Genomic DNA, 25,094 nt, shown 5'->3' with positions numbered 1-25,094 from the left:
ATTAATTAATTAAATATATATACACATCTGGTAAGGATGCCCACTGGACGCCTCCCTTGGGAGGTGTTCCAGGCACGACCGGTGGGGAGGAGACCCCGGGGAAGACCCAGGACTAGGTGGAGAGATTATATCTCAACACTGGCCTGGGAACGCCTCGGGATCCCCCCCCCAGTCAGAGCTGGTCAATGTGGCCCCGGGAAAGGGAAGTCTGGGGCCCCCTGCTTGAGCTGCTGCCCCCGCGACCCGACCCCGGATAAGCGGACGACGATGAGGAGGATGAGGAATATATATACACACACAACATTTTTGGTACTTTTTACTGGCAGTTCTTGTTAAGAATCTGCGTCTTTTGTAATGTGGACTTCTCTTTCGTTTAGTCCCACATCTTCTGGTTCAGGAGCGTCGGCCTGAACAATACTAATAAACTGGGTCACCTTGTGGAAGTGAGCCATAAGATCATTGGTGCCAGCCTCCATGATCCCTCTCATCTTATACAGGGATAAGGCTCAGGCTGTCATCTCATACACCTAGCCCCCCCTGTATCTGTATCTGCCCCAGTTAGCCCACCGGGACGTGTGGCTCTTACAGATACAGGTCGACCGTTACCCCTTCAGCTGTGGGCTTGTTGAACAATCGTACCTGAGGTGTTTTTGTTCAAATGTATTGATATCCATTTTACTGTCTTCCACGTTTGTTTATTGACATTAGGTTTACTAAGAGTTGAGTTCCAGTGTTTTTCTTGGGCCCTACTTGTTGTCATTGTTTGTGTTGCATTTCAGACAATGATGTGTTGTGAATGTATGGTCTTTGACATTTCAAGTTTTACTACTAGTTGTGTCCCATGATATCATGGCAGCCATACAGCTCTCATTTCTCAGTGTCTCTCTTCCTCCTTTAAGACTGCAACAAGGTTTTTCCCCATTCCACAAAGTAGTCAGTTTGGGTCTGGTGTCAGGTTTACAAACATTACCAACAATGGACTGTATTGTTTTAAGGGTGTGTAGTGACAGCAGGGCTGCTACTGTTCAGGTGCGTCACGATTCAGTTTGTGTCACGGCTTTTGATATTATATATTTATGAAAACCGATGGCATTGAATCCTCGCTCCCCTGTGCCCTACATGAATGTCTTAAGAGCATATTTGGTACTTTACAAAAATGTCTGCGTCATTCCAAAAAGTCACTCTCTTCCTCACTTTTTTTTTACATGCAGTACATACATAGATTCATACAGTATATAAATATAAATCCGGCGTCTTTTTACGGTATTGTATTTTTCATCCTGAACCGTGCGTGATCGTGCGTGTCATCCAGTTTTTCCTGTCCCCACACTGTTCTCCCCACAGGAGCATAGTCTGGGGGTTGCCTTTCTTTTTTTCTCCTCCCCTCCCCTCATGTTATCTTATGCTGTATTTCCCTCAATAATTTCCCCCCCGGGGATAAATAAAGTATCTACCTATCTATCTAAGGTACGTTTTATTACCGTAGGGGGCAGTTTGGAGCATTAGCATCATGAAGTGATCACGTGTTAATCTGTGGTAACACAACATTATTATCATCATTTTACCGTGTTCCTTTACCCTAGCATCGCGGCGCTGCCGGAGTCTTACCTTAGCATCCTAGGTGACTGTCTAGCATTACCTTAGCATCCTAGCTGACTGTGTAGCATTACCTTAGCATCCTAGGTGACTGTCTAGCATTACCTTAGCATCCTAGCTGACTGTGTAGCATTACCTTAGCATCCTAGCTGACTGTGTAGCATTACCTTAGCATCCTAGCTGACTGTGTAGCATTACCTTAGCATCCTAGGTGACTGTCTAGCATTACCTTAGCATCCTAGGTGACCGTCTAGCATTACCTTAGCATCCTGGGTGACCGTCTAGCATTACCGTAGCATCCTAGCTGACTGTGTAGCATTACCTTAGCATCCTAGGTGACTGTCTAGCATTACCATAGCATCCTAGCTGACTGTGTAGCATTACCTTAGCATCCTAGCTGACTGTGTAGCATTACCTTAGCATCCTAGCTGACTGTGTAGCATTACCTTAGCATCCTAGGTGACTGTCTAGCATTACCTTAGCATCCTAGCTGACTGTGTAGCATTACCTTAGCATCCTAGGTGACTGTCTAGCATTACCTTAGCATCCTAGCTGACTGTGTAGCATTACCTTAGCATCCTAGCTGACTGTGTAGCATTACCTTAGCATCCTAGCTGACTGTGTAGCATTACCTTAGCATCCTAGCTGACTGTGTAGCATTACCTTAGCATCCTAGGTGACTGTGTAGCATTACCTTAGCATCCTAGGTGACCGTCTAGCATTACCTTAGCATCCTAGGTGACCGTCTAGCATTACCTTAGCATCCTAGGTGACTGTCTAGCATTACCTTAGCGTCATAGGTGAACCTTCTATCATTACCGTAGCACATCCTAGGTGACTGTCTAGCATTACATTAGCATCATAGGTGACTGTGGCATTACCTTAGCATCCTAGGTAACTGTCTAGCATTACCTTAGCATCACAGGTGAACCTTCTATCATTACCGTAGCATCCTAGGTGACTGTCTAGCATTACATTAGCATCATAGGTGACTGTGGCATTACCTTAGCGTCATAGGTGAACCTTCTATCATTACCTTAGCGTCATAGGTGAACCTTCTATCATTACCTTAGCGTCATAGGTGAACCTTCTATCATTACCTTAGCGTCATAGGTGAACCTTCTATCATTACCGTAGCACATCCTAGGTGACTGTCTAGCATTACCTTAGCATCCTAGGTGACTGTCTAGCATTACCTTAGCATCCTAGCTGACTGTGTAGCATTACCTTAGCATCCTAGGTGACCGTCTAGCATTACCTTAGCATCATAGGTGAACCTTCTATCATTACCGTAGCACATCCTAGGTGACTGTCTAGCATTACATTAGCATCATAGGTGACTGTGGCATTACCTTAGCATCCTAGGTAACTGTCTAGCATTACCTTAGCATCACAGGTGAACCTTCTATCATTACCGTAGCATCCTAGGTGACTGTCTAGCATTACATTAGCATCATAGGTGACTGTGGCATTACCTTAGCGTCATAGGTGACTGTGGCATTACCTTAGCGTCATAGGTGAACCTTCTATCATTACCTTAGCGTCATAGGTGAACCTTCTATCATTACCTTAGCGTCATAGGTGAACCTTCTATCATTACCGTAGCACATCCTAGGTGACTGTCTAGCATTACCTTAGCATCCTAGGTGACTGTCTAGCATTACCTTAGCATCCTAGCTGACTGTGTAGCATTACCTTAGCATCCTAGGTGACCGTCTAGCATTACCTTAGCATCATAGGTGAACCTTCTATCATTACCTTAGCATCCTAGGTGACTGTCTAGCATTACCTTAGCATCCTAGGTGACTGTCTAGCATTACCTTAGCATCCTAGCTGACTGTGTAGCATTACCTTAGCATCCTAGCTGACCGTCTAGCATTACCTTAGCATCCTAGCTGACTGTGTAGCATTACCTTAGCATCCTAGCTGACTGTGTAGCATTACCTTAGCATCCTAGGTGACTGTCTAGCATTACCTTAGCATCCTAGCTGACTGTGGCATTACCTTAGCATCCTAGGTGACTGTGTAGCATTACCTTAGCATCATGGAGCTGCTGCAGCCGGCCCTTCTCCTGGGCTAGCTGGTTCCCCCTCAGGGCCTGGCGGTCCACCTCCTTGGTGGCCTCCCTCAGCTTCTTCTCCAGCGACTCCTTGTCCCGCCGCAGGTCCAGCGCCTCCTTCTCCCCCCTCACATACTTCATCACCATGGTCTCCTTCTCCTGGCGGGCCTCGTCACACTTCTTGTTCAGCTGAAGAATAGAAAAAAGGGGGGCAAAAAACGCTTTCACCGGTTGTCGGTTATAAGCCGAAGACAATAACGGATGGAAAAAAATATTCCCCAACCTTTAATGTAGTCGTTCCTCACCAACGTTCATTATTGACCACCCAACCTTTTTTCCATGTCCAGTCCTTAATTTTTCCATCTTATTTTGTACTAAACAACAAATAATGGCATCCACTTTGGTTTCGGCAGTAGAATAACAATACACAGCCACTAAAAAAATGTACAAACATTTAGACTGATCCCTTCTCTCTCACTGATCAATCTCTAAAGGGGCGAGGGTCTGACCAACTCTTTTAAATCACAATATTTTCCAAGTGATCTATAATCTCCAATCTATGGAGGAGAAATGCGGTAGGAGAAGGCAGGAGGCAGGGATTGGGGGAAGAGCATATGTTCAGAGAAGGATAGCTCGCGCACAATTTCCCACTTTGCTCGACGGACGGTGAAATTGAACTCTGTTGGGTGTGACGGAGCTGTCAGGGAGGGCTGCTTCCAGCATGGTTACATCCAGGTTATGAATGAAAAACATGTACTCAGGGCCCCCCTGGTCGCTGAACAATGTCGCTAGCACTGTTGGGCTAAGCTAGCTTGGTGGGCTTAGCAAGCGGTACGCGTTGCTGTTCCTCCTTGTAGAGATGGAACCAGTAGTGGCTAAAGGGGCCGGATAAGTTCTGAAGAGGCATACGTGTTGGAGTGTGGGGATAGGATAGAGGCATGGGGGGTTTGGGTTCAAACCCACTGTAGGCTGTATTTATTTAATATGGTAGTGTTTCCCAACCTTGGGGTCAGGATCCCACTTGAGCTGATAATACACAGAAGGTGTTGCCAGGGATTACTGACTTATAGATAGATATTATCATAGATATCAAAATACAATTTGATATCATCTTTTTTTTTCTTTTTCTCAGGTCTCATAAACAACATACAAACAGATGGTCCTATGATTTTTAAACATGAGTAAACTAATACTTTTGTCAGATGTTGATAGATCGATGTGTGGGGGAAGCATTCACCAAAACTGTTCAGACAAAAAATAAAATTACAGCCCATGACCAAAAAAAAAAGGTTGGGCAACCCTGATTTACTTTGTCGGCTGGCTGACCGGGTCACAGTGTGTGCCTCGGGAGAAGTTGGCCTGGAACACAAGGCTGGGAACCGCTGTACAACAACAGCATTGAGCTCTGGCCCGTCTCTATGAAGCCTGGCACCGGGTATCCACGTAAACCCAGTGTGAACCAACAGTGGGGGGGTCCTGTACCTGCTCCAGGCGCTGGGCCATGTCCCGCTGCAGCTGGTGCACCGAGGCTTTGGTGCTCTGGTCCTGGTGGACCATCTTGTCCCGCGACTCCCTCAGCTCCTTCAGCAGCTCGCCCACCCGGTCCTCCAGCTGCAGCATACGGGAACGGTCAACAGTGGATACAGGGTGAACATGGTACCGATGTAGAACAATTTGGGCTGATGTTTTCATCGGTTTTGCATGTGGGTCAGCTGCTGGGGATATTGTGCCGATGGACGACGTCATCGTCCATCGTGATGGCTGACCGACATCACGATGGAGAGCCACTGTCGTGATGCCGCGCCCCCCCCCCCCCCGGAGAAAGTTGCCACTGTGGAATACATAAATTTTTGTTTCCAAATATTTATTAAAAAACGAAAATATCTGTTTTAGTGCGTGTGTGTTCAATTAAATGGATTTATATCTTAAACAAATTCTGTTTCAAATAGGAGACGCGCAGCATCAATATCCTGACTAAAAAAAGTAAGTCGGCCAACGCAGACACATTTTGCAGATTGTAAATTGACATCAGACATTGTAATCGTTCACAATCCTGCTCTATGCTCTATTAACCTCTGCGAGGCGCATAAAGTGGTCATGTAGATCGGTCGTCTGCCCGTCTTATTGCGTGGATCACACCTGAGCAGATCTTGCACACAACGTCAGTTGTGTCCCTTGGCTGTCCATTCTCATCAGGTCTAAATCCAAAGAATTGCCATAAAAGCGAAGTAGTAGGCCTTTTTAGCCCCCCCCCCCCCCCCGACAACGATGTCATCGTCCATCGTGATGTTTTACTGTGAACATCGTCAACTGCCAAGGGGACATCGCCCAACCCTATCCTACACGGCAAAATCTTGAAGTGATGATCAACGAGTATGGAAGAAAATTTACCTTACATTATTATGTTAACATATACTTTTTATCGGGCCTATATGCTATATAAATATAACAATGGTCGAGAAAAGCTTAAGAAGACAGGTCACCACTCTTCTCTGACTGTGGCCTGAAGTGGTGCCAGAAAGTCTGGTGATTGGCTTAATTGTGGTGACCAACTGACATAGAGGTCAAGAATCAGGGTGAACTGAGGTTAGCCTAGGGGCAAAGAAGAGCTGGACACTCCAATTGATGCCGTAAAACGGCTGCTTACCCACTCCCAAAAACTCCTGGGAGGTAAGATGCAGGCCAGGAGGGAGACTAGAAAGATAACAGATTGCGAATGGTTGGACATGTGTGTGCAGGGGATCCATAGGTAACAACATTCTTGATGGACAGAAAGGGATATATAAGGAGGGGCCCATGACCAGCTCTCGGGTTCTTTGTCAAACCAACTTGGCTTTGTTCTTACTTGTTCACGAGTAAAAATAAAGTCTTTTGTCATTCTTGCTCCGGTCTCCTCAAACTCTCTTATTTAAGTTTTAGTGTTAAATGCGGTTTATCCACCACACGAGCATCTGAAATGTACATGTATTTCTTATTATGTTATTAAGGGTAATCAAGGGGTGCATTTAGCATCAGAAATCCATTGCAATCTCACATCATTTCAAGCCGATTTGATGGTCTACTTGGCCCCACAGGGAAAAAATGATCATTTACTCCCTTGGCCATGGCAGTCACCAATTAAGGTTATTAATTATAAAACAATATTGAGTCTTTCCCAGAGTTTATAATTGGACTTTGAGATGTATATTAATATACTTTGACATTTTGCTGACAAGGTATTCGGTAGGTGTGTAGTGTGTACATTATTATGTGAAAGGGTATGGTTATTTTAGGATTTTTAGAGCCTTTTGTCCAGCAATCAATATAATACAAAAATGTGGGTCTTTGTTGCTTTGTTGTATTGGCTTGTGATTCCAATGCAAACTCTTTTGCTTTGTACCATGGCCCTTTTAGTGACCACGGGTCACTACAAGAATATTACCATATTATAAATTATTATTATTTTTTTTAATTAAAATCCTCAAACACATATTTGGTATGGCCAATAAACAATTATGAAAGGGCCCACTGCCCACTGAGTATGTAACAAACTATGTGGGCTTGGTCTAAAAACACAATTCATCAGGTCATTCAGGTTTATCAACACCTAGATTTGCCGCTAGCAGCGGCTACTGTCAAAACAGTTGAAAGCTTTCATTAAAACTAACTGGAAACAGAAGTTTGACATTTCTTTCAAGCCTGAGGCACAAGGAATTTTTTTTTTTACATAAAAGCCCCAGGCAAATTAAACCTTTAACTAATCGAAGGCTGAAGGCCTCTGGCTGAAGACCTCGTGTTTACATATTGTGGTGGTGAACTATTAACTATTGATCCATCAAGCAGACACTGTCATCTAGAGATGCTTTGATCGATCAGAGGCCAATCATGATCGGCCGATATTGGCTAAAGATAGCATGATCGGAGAACCCCAAAAGCTCTGATCAAAAAACTTTTTTTTTTTTTTTTTTTGGAACTTGCCAGCGGCAGCATGAGTTCTCCCATCTACAACATTGTGCTACACTGCCAGGATTTCACGGGGGTCACTGTATTTATGGCAAAGGAGGCAGTTTAACGTTACGTTTTGTTTACGGAGCAATTGCATAGCTCAGTATGTGGCAGGCACATTTCAGTGTCATATACGACAGTCACATTCTGCGGCGGCTTTGATGAACGCATTCAGCGAGTCTATTGGAACAGAAACATGTGCTTGCCTGCTATCCAGATTATATATAAAAGATATGGAATCCATATATTTAATTCCATATATTTTATATATATATATATATATATATCCCATTCCCCTGCCATTCTGTGATCGGCAGTGATCGGCAGATCATGATTTTGGTGAGCGGTAATCGGTGATCGGGCTAAAGTGTAATACAATAAAGTCTTTCTGTCATTAACGAGTAGGTAGGGATAAGAGGGGGAATCTTGCGCCAAAATGCCTACATGCTAGGCTGTGGACATTGGAATTTGAACCCGGGACCTTTCAGCTGGGAGTGGAATACTAAACGGTCAGGATAAACTGCCGATCACGGCTCCTGCCGATCAGAGCTTGTCTCGAAAACAGATAATCGAAATGACAGCCCCCCTTACTTATCTCTCTCTCACACACACACACACACACACACACACACACACACACACACACACACACACACACACACACACACACACACACACACACACACACACACACACACACACACACACACACACACACACACACACACACACACAGCGTTTGAGCGTGGCAGCCCTTCGATGTGTAACGCCCCGAGTGAAGGGTTTCAGGAAATTCAAAAAGAAAGACATCAAAAACAAACACCAGACACCAGAGACCGCCGTACATGATCCCTGCCAGTCTGCCATCCAGGCAGTCCAATCCCATGGTAACCTGAATATTTGACCCCGCTTTCACATCCAGCGGAACAGGGGGGGGGGGGGGGGGGGGAACACACCTCGACTTAATTAGGAAAAGCAATCTCCTTCCGTCCAGGGCTGCAATGTGGCATTTAACATTTACCTCCATGCCTATTACAGTGAGGAGCCACGCACAAATTCAGCCATGGTGGGTCTTTTCCTCTCCTCTTGATTAAAAACCACGTCTATTTATATGATAACGGCACACTTTTACCCACTCATGATCAAGGGAGGCAGGCAATGTACTCGAGTAAACGAGCAGTCATCAATCAAACCATAAACAACAACAAAAATACGAAAAATGTTCATCTTAAATCTTGTTGTTGGGAAAATAGAAACCGGATCGAAAAGCGAATCGAAAAGCGGATTAAAAAGGCGGGCTCTCGTATTGGCTTGCCTCCTCAAGGTCGAGGAGGAAGGTCAAGACTGTGCTACAACAGGACATCCACCAGTTTAACCTGACAAGGGCCTTGGGTTACCGTATGAAAAGGCCTCATTGTTCTACTGAGCATTTTAGGTGAATGTATTTTGCGCCTTTGGCTGTTAAAATGACCAACATGTTAATTCTATGCCTTTTTTGTTGAAGCTTTTTACAGGTTTAACAGCAAATGTTTTATCATGTTTATACTTCATCTTTATCACCGGTATGTGGTGTAGGGAGCCATGATCACTCCCTCTTAGAATAGGAAGAAATGTACATGTTTTGTGATTGTGTGCATGGATGACACTCTCACTTCCCCCCTTGGGAATAAAGATAAGTATGTCTCACGTTTCGGAATTTCCCAAATGGATACAACACTGACATTGCTGTTTAGAAGTGTATCCGGCTAGCTCTTGAAGGACAATTCCGGTGTTTTTAACATTGAGCCCCCGTTCTGGTTTGTCTAGGATGAAATAGAGTGGTTGACACCAAAATTTGGACAATTGGTCCTGTCTCGGGTATTTGGCTCATTTAGAATCGCCCCTGCCTGCTTCAGAATGGCTGGCTATGGGCATTCACAAACTTCACTGTCCTTAAAACAACCCTAAACATTTGTTTTCAGAAATGTGCAACTCACCGAGTGGTTAGTGGTGTTTGTTGATGTTCCAAATCAAGTATCGTAGTGAAATACAGTTTCTGTCGTGTTTTATTTAGCATTTTGTAAATCCCATTGAAACAGAAACCAGACCGGAACCGGAACCGTAAACCGAAATGGGGCTGTTTACGTTTGGTTGTAGTCTTTTCGCTCGGTTCTCCGTATCAACATTAGTGCTAGAACCGAGTGAAAAGACTACAACCAGTCTCTCTTTCCGTATCAACGTTTATTAGATATATAAACTTTTAAGATAATCCATATATAAAAGAGATTTATGAAGATGAAATGAGAAAATGTTAATATATAATATCCACCATGAGCCATGTGTCACACAGAAGAGAAGCTATGGTAACGATTAGGTACGGACACCATAGCAGGTTGCTGCACTGGCCGGCCAGGTGTGTGGGGGGGGGTGGGGGGTGGTGTGTGTGTGTGTGGGTGTGTGTGGGCTTGATTTCCATGATGCTGACCTTACTGATGGTGGCCATGTGGAGCCTCTCCGTCTCACATCTCTTCTTCAGCTCCCCCCGCATGGTGTCCTTCTCCGAGCAGATACCCAGGATCAGATCCTGGTGCTTCTTGTTCTCATCCTGTAACCTAGACAGCGACACACACACACACACACACACACACACACACACACACACACACACACACACACACACACACACACACACACACACACACACACACACACACACACACACACACACACACACACACACACACGTAATTAATTCAGATTTATCCATTAATGACGCCAAGGGAATGACTACCGCCGGCCTATAAGGCAATTGTCACTTAAAAAAAATAAAGAAATGGAGGAGCCCTAAATTACCACCAGCTGTAGGGCTGATTAGCCATTACAAGCCACATAAAATACAGTGGGAGAGTGTCCAGAAAGAGGGATTGGATGGACGTTCGACTGATCAGTGAACATGGGTAGTAAGGCTGCTGCGGGACAGAGACCTCTTGTCCTGCCGCGGGCGGTTCAGTCTCACCAGTGCCTAACCCTGATGGACACACCCCCAAGGCTGGGGAACGATCTCACTGTACATCAGCTCAGTGGAGGCTCCAACAACGTGCAACATAACCCCCTCACCATCTGCCCAAAAACCCTGGACCATTTACTTTTTTTTTTTTTAACTTTATTTAGATATACCGTTTTGTTTCTTTTCACTATTCAGAAGTATTTTGCACTATTTAGAATTTATTTACTTATTTTATTTCATTTTACCTAATTTTATCCTTTTTTTTTTTAGATTTGATTCCTCTATTTGTCTTGTACATTTGTTAGAATTGACAATAAAGCTGACTTTGACTTTGACATATTAGTTCGACATTAGTTAGATGAACACAATGTCACAACAAGTAGAAGAGTTTCTCTATCGATTGAAGTGCGTATCGTTTTGGCAGCGTATCTGGACGAAAGACGCCGGCGGCGTGAATTTCAATCATCTGCAATGCAGCGGAGTGAGGGGGATGCTAAACCGCGTTTGAAGAGGGACGTTGGACTACGGTATGGACTTGTCTCTTCGTCTCACACACACACACACACACACACACACACACTCTGCAAGGGCGTCGTGTATGACGTATCAAGCAGCTACGTGGCTACGTCGGGGGGGGCTCTGGTGATGGTGTGTGTGGTATAACGTGATTAGATGAAAAATGTACCAAAGGGCTGGAGGACCACTGAAGCGCCCTCGCTTGCTGCCAGCGAGCGGTAGATGGATCAGAAGCAACAGATTAGCTTATAGGTTCTCCCCCTCTGGCCTCCATCATCATTCGTTCTCGAACCGCTAATGGCTGATGCATGTCATTGATGATTCATGTGTGACAGCTTGGTGGGGCCTAGAGGTAGAGCTGGTTGGCTGGTCACCGTTAGGTTACCAGCTCGATCCTCGGCTCATCCTAGCCGAGTGTCGTGGTGTCCCTGAGCAAGACAGCCAACCCTAATTGCTCCCGACGAGCTGGCTGTCGCGTTGTGTGGTTGACAACGCCGGTGGTGTGTGAATGTGCATAAATGTTAGGCAAAATTGTACAGCGCTTTGAGTGGCCACTGGTTAGAAAAGCGCGATATAAATGCAGTCCATTTACCATTAAAGAAATTCAGCCATAATGGCAATTCAACATTTGTCGATATGCAGTTTTATTTATTTATTTTGAGAATATGGGATGTTGATGTGTGAGCTGAAGCTGGAACGTTCCGGTCTTTGAAACGTGAAGGAAAAACCTTACAGTGAGCCATTTTAAGATAAGCTTATTTTTTTCCCGTTTCTCCATTTCGTAAAGGTTACGATGAAATCCCTTTTTTAAAGTTATGGTTTCTACAAACAGCGCCAAGCACTTATTTTGTTTATCTTGACCGCTGACCACATCACACTGAGCCCTGCTCTGTACACAGAATACTCCATTATATAAACTGTGTACAAACACAGTACCCTGCTATACCATTTAACACACCATACATATGCACCAAACACCATTACACAGCATCACGGTGGATGGAACAGAAAGCCGTTTTGCTGGCGGACGCGGTTCAGCGCGCTGGCCTACCTCTTGATGGCCTGCTCCTGCTGCGTGTACTTGTACTGCACACACTTCTCAAAGGCCGCCATGCACTCCTCCTCCTCCTCCCGCTGCTGCTGCTGCTCCTTGGGAAGCCCGTTCACCGGCCGGTTCCCCTTTCCCCCGGGACCTCCGCCGCCGCCGCCACCGCCGGCGCTCCCGGGCAGGCGGCAGGCCAGGATCTCGGACTCCAGCTCGTCCAGCAGGGACTCCTGCGACACCGACCGCTGGATCTCCGCGAGGAGCTTGCGGCTGCAGTCCGTGTCGTAGGGGCTGGAGAGGGCGTGGGAGCGGACGGCGGCGGCGGCGGCGGCCGGGTCGGGGGAGTCGGTTTGCGGGCCGGAGGCGACGGAGGAGCCCGCCGGGTCGGAGGGTGGGGTCGAGGGGCCATTTGGGACGCCGCCGTTGGCCGCGAGGGTCGGCGGCGGCGGCGACGGTTCGGGGGGACACCGGGCGGATGAGGGGAGTGCCCCGGTCTCACCCGTCGTGGCTCCGCAGGCCGTGGAAGACTCCTCCGTTAAACCTTCGGGACTCGGGTTCGAGGGGGCCACGTCCCCATCCTGAGTAGCATCAGCAGCAGGAGGGATAGGAGGAGGAGTGTCTTTCACCTCCTCCAAAGTCAATATGTCTTCCTCTGTGGTCCCCTCGAGAACTGACGGAGAGCTTTCTTTCAGGTCACCTGAAGGGCTGGTTGTGGGGGGCAGAAGTTCCCCAGCCTGGTCTGTAAGAGAGTGGGGGGAGGGATGAAGGTCGTCCCTGGAGGATGCACCGTCTCCGCTGTAAGAACTGCCACCGGGTCCCCCCTCCTGGTCCCCTGCCGGCACCAGACTCAAGTGTTGGGTTTGAGGCGCAGGCTCGCTGGGTTCAGCCTGAGCATCCTTTTGAACGTCCGGCTCGGCCTTGTTCTCGTTACAGGCGAGACTCGCGTTGGTTTCTTCTGCCTCGTCTCCACTATCCAGACAAATCTCTTCCTCATCAGGATCGGAAGGTGTGGGGTCGCCAACACCGCCATCTTTGTCGTCACCTTGGTTGTTATTGTTGTTGCTGTTGTGGAGCTGGTCGGCTGTCAGGGCTTCCTTCGGTCCGTCCATGACGCCGTCAGCACCCGGCTCTTCCATGGTCCGGCTCACCTCCACACCTAGCAGAGGAAGAGATGGATCGATGGGAGCGTTACTTGTTGTCAAGTATAATACTATCAGCAAAGAAAGTGTAACCCCTTACCAAACAAACCGCAACTATATACGAGTTGTTATTAGAAAACACTCAGTGGCTGTGGCCTCATGTCAACAACCCAGCCACGATACACAACTAGAGTAGTAGCATACACCCCAAATAATCGACAGACCACGACGTACAGTTTTCCAGTCCATCTTATCAGATAACGATTACACAGGTGTGGCGAAGTCAACCATCCCTTTGAATCGAAGCTATTTCAGGAATTGTGGGTGTGTGTGTGTTCGTTTGTCTGTGCGTGTTGATGTGTGGGTGAGATAAACCGTAGCACAATACCTGTGCTGTCATTTCAATGACATTCAAACATAACCACAACACAACAGCACGACCACACACGGTCACTACATCAGAGTGACACATCAAGCCACCAGCTAAACTAACCCCATTACATGACATAAGACAGCTGTCAGGAACGAAAGTCAAACGTAACGATTGTCACTTCGGCTTTTTAGGTGAGCTCGGTTAATCCAGCTGCATTAGCTTGACAGGACTAGCAACACTTGTTAGCTTTAGCTTGTCCTTTGACATTTAATCAACCACTGCTGAACATAACTTAGAAAGGCAGACTTATGCTCTACTAAGAACAATAATAGCAGCAACACGGTCAACATTGTAAACGTTAAGCCAAGTCGCAATAACAAACAGTACAGGGCAACAGAGGCTATGGCTAGCCGTAGCATTAGCTAGCTCTATTGGCTGCTATAGCTAGCAACAGTGTGGTGGATCATGTAGCATGTTAGCACATATACCGCGTTATTATTATTCACCCACCGAATGCGCCAGAGCCATTGTAGTTGGATGGGGATCTGAAATGGGCTGAATATTGATCTCTCCGGCTAGTCGAGGAGGTGACACATCAACAGTAGATATCGCTACAGCAGGGGAACTAGGGATGAGTCGCTCAACCAATCAGAGTCTAGGAAAAGTGTGACGTACGTGACTGCTGTCTACAGGTAAATATGTAAATATGCTCTTTTCTACAGCAGTCTTTTTACACTCTATGGTACAACAGAATACTATCATTATATCATTATAATATAATACAATAGAATATTATTCTATATATAATATATATAGAATATTATAATATCATTATAATAAACTAAAAAGGATCAAATACATTTTGGGCTCTGGAATCTACACGCTGCAATTAGGTCAGAAATTGTTAATGAACAGACTTTCCAAATATATATTTTTGCCTATGTATATGGTATCATAAACCATATCACACAAACATGCCCATTCAACCGAGAAAATAAGATGTGAAGGATATACCTATGTAAGAAAGTCAGGTTTGATCTCTGGAAGGCTCATAGACAAGGTATTAAGGGATCAACTTACCCAGTAATGTGCTTCACAGTTAAGCAGAGGGGAAAAAGGTATTGTTAAAAAAATTCAGGGATATCCTACTGGTGGAGCGGATCTGAAGAAAAATATATCTGTATGTACTGTTAATGGCAGCTAGCCACAGGTGGGGCAATCAGATGAACCTAGAATAACCAAGTGTTATATCCCATGATGCATTGCTCACTCCAACAGCCCCAGGGACCTTACTGCATAACGTGACCTTAATGAAACCAAACACCTTCACTTCGACCACCACCCACCTCACCTGGTTCATCCAGTCAGGCAGACTACAGACCACTCAAATGATTTATAACATATCCAGTGGAACTTGAATGTCCAAAAAACGTAATATAAAAAACACCAAGCCAGGGGTTGGAAACCCATTCTTTAATAGTGATAGTTATAGGACAGAATGGTGTAGTGGCTAGGGAGCTTGTCTCTCAGCTCATAGGTACTGACTTCAATCCCCCAATATCCGTAGTCTACCTGGAGGCTTCTTTGAGGAAGTTGCACTAACAACCCCTACCTGCTCCTTACTCTCCTGCACTGCTGCCTTGGATTAAAAAAAGCTAAAAAGGCTAAAAATGATAATTACTTGAATTTGAATCAAGATATGCTTTTTAAAATGATTTGTTAAAAATCCCAATCTTGTATTTTGACCTTCAGGTAGGCCTCATGCATGCCACATTTATATATAGTTGGACATTTCTACTGCAGTTATGCAAAACGCATGCCCTATTTTAACATTGAAACAATTCTCATGGGGACCTCGAAGAGCAACTACGTTTATTATAAAGACCTACTTCCATGAATTTTCTTCCACTGTCCTATTCCTTTGTAATGTCAAGATAACCGTCAGATTGTCAGTGTCTGTCAGTTTCTATCTATATATTTATCTGTCTCTCTCTCTCTCATTCTCTCTCTTCTCTCTCTCTCTCTCTCTCTCTCATACATAAATTCTTTAGTCTTTATTTTATAGAAGGCCTCTACTAACTATCAGGACGGACAGGTATGGGTCTCTCTCTCTCTCTCTCTCTCTCTCTCTCTCTCTCTCTCTCTCTCTCTCTCTCTCTCTCTCTCTCTCTCTCTCTCTCTCTCTCTCTCTCTCTCTCTCTCTCTCTCTCTCTCTCTCTCTCTCTCTCTCTCTGACACACTGATATTTAAGACAAAGCCAGGAGTGGCGGACTATTCAGAATATATACAAAAATAATATATTAATATCAGTATTATATAATAATTTCACAAGTCCCATTCATGTAGACCAGGGATGGGCAACTGGCGGCAAAGGCAAACCCATGTGTCTAGTTTGTTTAGAAACAATATCAGTCATGAAGGATTTCCACTTAAGTCGCCACTACTACAGACTGAATATAATGCTAGTTGTTGCACTTAATGTTGGGCCACTGTTTTTCAGTTTTGTGCCATCATTGAATGATGATGTATTTGAGCCCTTTGCATTGAAAAAATAAGAATCATTCATGTGGCTTTTAAAATAAACTTGTTGTGTTTGTCATTTAACAAGAGTATAGACATGCAAAAAATGACAGACTAACATAAAATAAATTACAACAGCAACTAAATGCAACAATGCCACAAAAATGACAGTTTACGTAGGTATATATAATATACAACAATACGCAAGTTCGCTGCATACGTTGAAACAAAAGTAAGTACAACTAAATATAGCTAAATATAGTGATCAATTGTTTAAAGTGATAAAGTGACAAGATGTATCGGCATAGTACACACAAAGAAAAGTGATGAGGTGATATGATGGTAAAAATGATAAAGTGACAGTGACATTAGGCTCAGGACACAGTGTCTCCACTGTCCCTCTTGTGGCCGGAGGTAGATGAGTTAAACAGTCTGATGGCCACAGGAAGAAAAGACTTCCTCTGGTGTTCTGTGTTACACCGGGGGGTAACACAGAACACCTCTCATATCCGATTAGGTGAAGAGTGCGGTCATGTGGCCCTCTGATGTTGATGATGAAAAATTGTGGCCCTCTTAATCATGAAAGTTGCCCAACCCTAATCTAGACAAACACTCCCCCGGTTGAATCACCCAATTCCAAGGTTTTGCCATGGCTGTACAGGCGTCACCCTGCTCCGCGCCCATGTTGGTACAGGAAGTGATCCTCGACGGCGTTCTGGCCTGCAGAGGGGGGCATGGCTAGAGACGGGGGAGAGGAGTGATCTTTAACAGGTAGGCTGCCTTTATCTGGAGAGAGAGAATACTGCTTATTATAATTAAAGGCTATTTTTATGAAGGTTATTAGAAATCCATGGCTAGGCTGGGAATGTGTGAGTGTATGTGAGAGAAGGTGTGGGTGTGTGCTGTGTGTATCTGAGTGAGGCCCTTTACTGAGCGGTACCATTGTTGTAGGGTTGAACTTTAGACATTGTTATGAAGCTCAGAAAACACTAGTTATGTGACCTGCTGGCATTAAGGCCCTTGCCCTACAGGAAGTGCTGTAATTACTAGGGTTCAAAGACACTTGGGAGTGAGCTAGAGACCTGGGGTCTCTTTAGTACAAAAGAGGGCCTTAAGGACATGTATGATTATCCATTATGTAGGGCTCTAGGCCTACAGAAAGTGACTCACAAAGCCTCAGCAAATGCTCCATCTCGTGATGTCTCAACCCACAACCCACCATTTTGGGGGTAAGGGTTAAGGTGAGGGTTACTCTGCTCCACATGACCCCAAGGCGCCCTCTGGTTGATAGGTCTGTTGTCCAAGTTCCTATCGCTTTTTTTTAGGAATTAAGATAAATTATTGCAATGCCATTCAATTCAAATGTGTTTCAATTGAGTATTTCATGATGCTTTGTGAGTGAGATAGAGATCCCTGGTCTCTAGCTCACCCACAAGTGTCCCCTAGCTCACTTACTAGTTACAGCCATTCCTGTAGGGCTCGAGCCTCCAAATTGATAATTGAATAGGCCTTCAATAGGCCTTATTGCCCCATTCATATTAAAAAATTCCATGTGTGTGGGTGGGTGGGTGGGTGCATTGACCAACAAACTTGTAATATTTGTTGATATTGTCTATCAGTAAATCTCTGAGGCGTATTTATTCAACCGATTTTATTTGACATCAGCCTGGACATCTCTATGATTACTCATCGGGTACATAACTACGTAACCCTGTCTCTCCTTTCAGATAATCTGTAATGTGATTGGTTACATGAATACTACACAACTAAACTATTCATTCACTGAAGAAAGATTATGAAAATAAAATGCACATTTCTCACTATAATTGTTATCAAAACATATCTTACAGTGCAAACGAATATCATCCAATTTGTTTTGGCTGATATCGATACTGACATATTTCTGTTTCTTTGACCGGATCATAGGGGGTGCTGTACCAGCGACCACTCAGATGGGTCGTTTGGGGTCATATTGAAAGTTGACACATTCTGTCTTTTATGTTGGAGAACAGGCTGGCTCTAGGTAAGGCAAGGCAAGGCAACTTTATTTATATAGCACTTTTCATACATGAGGCAGACTCAAAGTGCTTCACATCGTCATACAATAAAATTAAATAATAGATAGTAAAAGATAACTGTCACAGACACGTCTGGGAGTTTCAAACAGAAGACCTTGTATTCTTCAAAGTGATGGCTAGACCTCTTGTCTCCAATAATATAATGTTCAGATTGGAGATGAATAATTAACTGGAGAACAAAAGTAAGCATGAAGAAAGTAATTTAGAGAGAAAATTCCCGGGACCGAATGACTCGTGTATAGCCACTTTATTCTTGAGAAACTTCCTAGTTCAGGAACTTTTTTAATGGAGTGAATAGCTGCAGTGGAAAAGTGATATAGTGCAGGATTAAGTGCTTTTTGTTGTATGTAGATGGCTCAAGTTGAATAAATGTTTCGAATAAATGTGGATAATGTTATCGTTTCAATAAATGTCAGGTAAGTCACTATCCATCCAGTAGCGTGTGGTGACCCTAAATTTCAGTGGGGCAGAAACTACTGGTGTATGACCACACCCACAATGTTTTGTTAATATGTACATATTATATAGATGTATAATATTGTATTATATATTATATACAGTATATACTGTATATATGTATATAGGCTTCACATCACTCACACTCGTGGTCTATAAATCCCCTTGTCCTGTTGTTTGATGGCTAACTTCTCTTCCAATTTTAACCTCTCAAATGGGTTAAAAAACAACAACAGAAACTCAACACTGTTAATATATATCTGCATCTGATATAGAAATGACAAAAGATACTGGCGGAATAATTTGAGTTAAAACAACAACAGTTCTAGAATATGACCATGGGGCAGACTACTTTAAGACCATATAGGCGTCTTTTTAGCGCGGATTGCAATTCTTATTGCAGCCTTTATGCGATAAACATACGGAGGAATGCGGTTGTTGAGCTGCCCTGCCCCAACATTGCATGAGACGTTAAACTCAGCTAGAATCATCATCCAAAATGTGATGCCAACAGACCAAAAATAGTCGGAAAGCCTACAGAAACTATAGATAGTTAATGTGACAATCACATTATTAAAAATAGACTTGGAGCAATGATTTCATGAGGAACAATTTTTTTGGGAGCATGCTTTTGCAAGTAGTTCGCCGCCCCACCTGCCCATATGGACGGCACGTGCCTGTATCCATCGCTGAATGAGATATCACAATAGTGATTGAGTCTACGGTCTACTGATGAAAGCCCTTGCATTTGCAGTCTCACAATTGAAACGATACCCGGAATTACAAACTCTTGAACCTGCACAGTTTAGCTCACATACTGTGGCGACGGTAGCCGGCGTCTTTCAGGTGACGCAAGATGGTCACTTTGACCTGGGGGAGGGAGACACTTAGTTAGTCAAAATTCTCCAACAATGAATCAATGTTGAGATTGAAGATTCTCCAACTCAAACATTGGTAAAAGGAAAAAAAAGCGGGAATGACATGTGGTGTATGAACACCATATGTCGGTTGGAATCAAACTCGTGGTCGCTACATGCTCACGTGTTTTTTGAGGGTTCTGCTGAGGTAGGCATGAAACTCCTCCATGCTGCAGGTGAGCAGGTCGTTCAGAGCTAGGAACTGATCTCCCTCGTGAAACAGCCCCAGAGGCTGCCCCGTCCACCCCGACACACTGAAAGACCCCCCCCCACACACACACACACACACACACACACACACACACACACACACACACACACACACACACACACACACACACACACACACACACACACACACACACACACACACACACACACACACACACGATTAACAACCCACTCCTGCTGCCACATTAAGGCAACTTTATTTTTTATTTATATAGATGCGTATATAGATATAGATTGCGGTATTAAATGCGGTAAATAAACATTACAAATGCATTTTAGATACATTGGTGCGTATCCCAAAGAATTTTAGATGCCCTTTGTATCACATATATGGCAATGGTAAGTTTCTTAAAGGTTTTGGGTGAATTAACTTTTGGGTGGATAACCACCCAACGACACATTAGCTGGAATCAGCCAGTCAAACAAAGGGGCGTGACTAAGTATGGATAGTGAATATACATCTTCATACCGGAGTCTTCCATCCACCTTGGACAGGGAGAGATGTTCCCTCAGGTCAGCCTGCTGGACTACAATATCCCTTTGATTGGGATTTAAGATGCTAGAGGTAAGGTGGAGTAGCATAGTTAAAAGGTGCGATTTAAGAGCTATCATTTGAGCGTCATTTAAATGCCACGAGGATATCAGTTTTATATCAGTTTGATCAAACTAAAACACGTCGTGTCCAGTAGTGCCTCCTGAATGTGAAAATACCTTCTAACTGTTCCAGTTTCAATCATGGAGATACATTGATTATACCCATACATCATTGGGACCGAATAGTGGAGAAGAGGCTAAGGATCCCCTACATGTAGGCATCCCAGGGCAAGGTGCCCTAACATAACCCACACCTGCTCATTATTAATGACCTGCAACAGCAAAAGCAACAGCACCTGTGTGTGTTAGTATCCTGTATGGACTCTTCCCGCCCTGCTGGTCTTCTGTGGCATTGAATGATTTTGTTTGCATTTGCCATGTGCTTTTTGTCTTTGTCCTATACCCCGCCCTCACCTGCCTGGTGCCACGCCCTGACCACACCTGCTCATTAGCTGCTCGTTGTCCTGATTGAGTTCCCCCTGTCCCTTGTTTTCTCCCTGCCAATGAGTTGCTTTCCCTCTGTTGTTTAAGTTCAGCCCACCAGTTAGGCTTTGCCAGATTGTACCACAGAAGCCGTTTCTCAATTCGCGTTCTCGTGCGTACTCGTGCACTTGCGTTCTCGGTAAACGTCATCAGTGGTGGCCCAAGTACTGTTCCAATTCCAAGTACGCGAGAACGCGAGTACTGTCGTAAAAAACCTGGAAGTGTTCTCGATGCGTTCTCGATGAGGCCGTTCTACCGAGGACGCATCGGAGGTGACTCGCGTGGACTTGGGACCGTTAAATATCCCAGAATGCATCATCGAGTCCGCTGCTGTTCCAATTGCAAGTGCGTACTCGCGTTCTTGGAAGTCTGTACTTGAAAGTCCGGACTTGCCAAGTACGTACTTCCAAGTCCGCGTACTTGGTATTGAGAAACGGCTAAAGTTTGGTGAGATACTCTGCCGGTATCTGCTCTGCCGGTATCTGCTCTGCCGGTTTCTGCTCTGCCGGTTTCTGCTCTGCCAGTTTCTGCTCTGCCAGAAGACTTTGGATGCTCTGCCTTGTCGTTTACTGTTTTGGATTTTTTTTTCTTTTTGTGTTGGAACTTTGCCTTGATCTTTTGTGCGTTACATTTTTGACTCCTTAGTTTGACTTTTGACCAGTCTGCCCTTTGCTTTTGAATCCTAAAGAAAAGGAATAAATATTTTTTCCAATTGTATCCAGTCTGCACCTGGGTCCTTTTCTGCAATCCCTAACAGTGTGCGCAGATGTTGTCCCCTACGAGGTAGAGAGTAGACGTAGAAAGTATCTTTCCTGGACTAGAGTAAATGTTGGTGTAAACGTTAGCACAAAGTAAATGGTTTGCGAACTAGGTTATTAAGCTAGGTTTTTTTCTCACTAGTTATATCATTTCTTTCCTACTTCTAGGTACCCTTAAACATTAAAAAATATGAACTTTTCCAGTACGTAGTTATTCACAACACTACTGTAAAGTGCTTGACGAATCCAATGTATTTTCAGCGACAGAATCAAAAGAGCGACACCAAACTGTCTACCTGTAATCTGGGGCTTCCATCACTGAAGCCTCACTAACACTACGTTGGCGTGTTAGTGTCCTGAGCTTGTCCGAGGCCTGAGGGACGGACCCTGTGAGGCTGTCGTCACTATCCAGCATCCCGGCCCTGCACCCGACAACATACACACATCTGATCAACCTCAACCGAACACACAGACACAAACTATAGATGCACAAACTACATATACACATTCTAGATTTACACAAACTATATCTACAGACTGACTAGTTCTACACGGACCAGATCTACACAAACTAGTTCTACGCACATGAGAGCTACACAAACTAGATATACACAAACTAGATAATTTCTCTTGAGACTCAGTCCATAATCAACCAAAAAATACTGTGGAAACAAGCGAAAACTGCAAAACTCCACATTGTATTATATTGTGTACTTCAAGCTGTATGGTGGCAGGTTTTTTTTTTTATAGGAGGGTTGTTAATAAGAATGATGAACACGTGAATTATGAACACTCACACTTCGTCCATGGCCATGTATAAGGGCTCCTCAACCTGGCCAAAACACAAGCACATTCCGCAAACAGGATCACTTACAATGGCCCTTAAAAATTAATGTCTGTTATGATAAAATTATGACAACCTTGAATTTGAGTATAATTACGGATTCGCAATTACGGATGTAATTTCAATGTTGTTGAGAGCAATCCAAGCATATTACAATTCATAAATATTAAAGGAGAAATGTCTTAAATCCTAAAAGTCATTCATCATGTCATACATAAAAGATTTAACAGTTTGCTAGGTTACATAGAAACAGGTTAATAAGTTATAACAGGTTAATAACAGGTTAACAAGTTAATACTATAAATACAAACAAAGTTCAACCTACCTCTACAAGACCGGGATTTGATAAAGCAATGAAGCAATCATTCACATCAAAGTACAAGTACATTCCACACACAGGATTACAATGGTGATGGACTGATCATATTCATTCATAAGTGGGTACATTTATTCATGGTCTCATGGTTCCTTACCGGTTGTTTGTCCCAGTAGGCTTTGGGGTAGTCATAGATGTGATTCACAGGCTCCGAGCTTGGTCGCAGCTGGCAACCCTGTCAGCCAATCAGGAAGTTTTATTTTAAGTATAAGGCACCGTTTTTCAACAATGTTGAGAGCAATCCAAGCATATTACAATTCATGAATATTAAAGGAGATGCTTAGAAATCTCTTAAATCTTAAAGGTCATTCGTCATGTCATACATAAAATATTTAGCAGTTTGCTAGGTTACATAGAAACGGGTTAAGTTAATATTATAAATACAAACAAAGTTCAGCCTACCTCTGCAAGACCGGTATTTGATAAAGCAATGAAGCAATCATTCACATCAAAGTACAAGTACATTCCACACACAGGATTACAATGGTGATGGACTGATCATATTCATTCATAAGTGGGTACATTTATTCATGGTCTCATGGTTCCTTACCGGTTGTTTGTCACAGTAGGCTTTGGGGTAGTCAACGATGTGATTCACAGGCTCCGAGCTTGATCGCAGCTGGCGACCCTGTCAGCCAATCAGGAAGCGTTATTTTAAGTATAAGGCAACGTTTTGCAATTACGGATGTAATTTCAAAGTTGAAGCATTTCTCCTTTACCATCTCCGAGGCGTCTTTACATGCTGCTGGCTGGGTCATAGACCGAAGTTTCCACGAGCTTTCCTTTAACTAAAGGCAAACAATATCTAGGCTGTTGGAGTCCTTGAAACAGTATCTTTTAAATGCATACCGTATTTTGGTAGAGATTAATGTGACTGCGTTTTTGGATCATGGATGCTAAAAAATTATCTTGTTTTATGTCTGTTGTTAAGATAAAACGATGACTTGAATTTGACATCTGAATAGCTTACAACCTTTAAAATAACCGATATGAATTTCTGGAACATGGTATGTTGAGGGTGACTTTACTTACAGTTTCAGGGTTAAAATCCACATTTTCATATAGACTTTCCTAAAGAAAGGGGATCTTCCTTATTTAGCAGACACTTTGTTCAAAACAATGTTGAGAGCAATCCAAGCATATTACAATTCATAAATATTAAAGGAGAAATGTCTTAAATCATAAAAGTCATTCATCATGTCATACATAAAAGATTTAACAATTTGCTAGGTTACATAGAAACGGGTTAAGTTAATATTATAAATACAAACAAAGGGATTTGATAAAGCAATGAAGCAATCATTCACATCAAAGTACAAGTACATTCCACACACAGGATTACAATGGTGATGGACTGATCATATTCATTCATAAGTGGGTACATTTATTCATGGTCTCATGGTTCCTTACCGGTTGTTTGTCACGGTAGGCTTTGGGGTAGTCAACGATGTGATTCACAGGCTCCGAGCTTGATCGCAGCTGGCGACCCTGTCAGCCAATCAGGAAGCGTTATTTTAAGTATAAGGCACCGTTTTTCAACAATGTTGAGAGCAATCCAAGCATATTACAATTCATGAATATTAAAGGAGATGCTTAGAAATCTCTTAAATCTTAAAGGTCATTCGTCATGTCATACATAAAAGATTTAGCAGTTTGCTAGGTTACATAGAAACGGGTTAAGTTAATATTATAAATACAAACAAAGTTCAGCCTACCTCTGCAAGACCGGTATTTGATAAAGCAATGAACCAATCATTCACATCTGAGCTGGAAATCAAATAAATTGGGGCAATTGGAAGACTGCAATTCACACATCATCACATAAAAGTATAAATGGAGGTCTATTCAAGAGGAAGCAAACAAATGAAAACAGGAAAAAGCCTCACAATTATGAATTATAAGTATTTATGAAACATCCCATAATAAACTTTGGTTCTGTGATTTGCAAGACAATGTTAGACTGTTCGTGTGAATGTTGACTGACATGAATATATGTTCAATGTAGTGTTGAATGTAAGGCATAGAAAACATCTGACACGCATCATAGGACTAAATACGCAATACGCCTAAATACAAAAATAACAATAACAATAATTGTCTATTTTATTTGAGTGTTTAAAATTCTCAATAACGTGTAAT

The 25,094-nt window shown here is 43.6% G+C and overlaps 2 protein-coding genes across 2 annotated transcripts in view; both read right to left on the bottom strand.

Moving 5' to 3' along the window:
* Positions 1-14,338, bottom strand: part of ccdc186 (coiled-coil domain-containing protein 186) — a 38,324-nt gene extending 23,986 nt beyond the window's left edge. Inside the window, exons 1-5 of the mRNA XM_084485602.1 lie at positions 14,209-14,338; positions 12,193-13,342; positions 10,104-10,230; positions 5,138-5,266; positions 3,632-3,844 (exon numbers count right to left, since the gene is read on the bottom strand). Coding sequence (XP_084341728.1) covers positions 3,632-3,844; positions 5,138-5,266; positions 10,104-10,230; positions 12,193-13,322 — 1,599 coding nt within the window. The 5' untranslated portion in view covers positions 13,323-13,342; positions 14,209-14,338. The remainder of the gene's footprint in view (positions 1-3,631; positions 3,845-5,137; positions 5,267-10,103; positions 10,231-12,192; positions 13,343-14,208) is intronic.
* Positions 14,339-16,592: 2,254 nt separating this feature from the next.
* On the bottom strand, positions 16,593-24,009 carry LOC311366833 (uncharacterized protein; the record flags this gene model as incomplete). Its single annotated transcript, XM_084485601.1, has 9 exons — positions 23,988-24,009; positions 23,675-23,737; positions 23,506-23,583; positions 23,053-23,130; positions 22,533-22,567; positions 22,032-22,157; positions 20,387-20,459; positions 19,571-19,622; positions 16,593-16,687 (listed from the first exon to the last, which is right to left on the bottom strand). The coding sequence occupies exons 2-9, from the start codon at positions 23,711-23,713 to the stop codon at positions 16,593-16,595; spliced, it is 576 nt and encodes a 191-aa protein (XP_084341727.1). The 5' UTR covers positions 23,714-23,737; positions 23,988-24,009.
* Positions 24,010-25,094: the final 1,085 nt, after the last annotated feature.

This window comes from Micromesistius poutassou (assembly GCF_964030765.1).
Source record: "Micromesistius poutassou genome assembly, chromosome: 21".
NCBI classification, from domain to species: Eukaryota; Metazoa; Chordata; class Actinopteri; order Gadiformes; family Gadidae; genus Micromesistius; species Micromesistius poutassou.
Note: the sequence above shows the minus strand (reverse complement) of the source record. Positions and strands in the feature narration are given on the sequence as shown.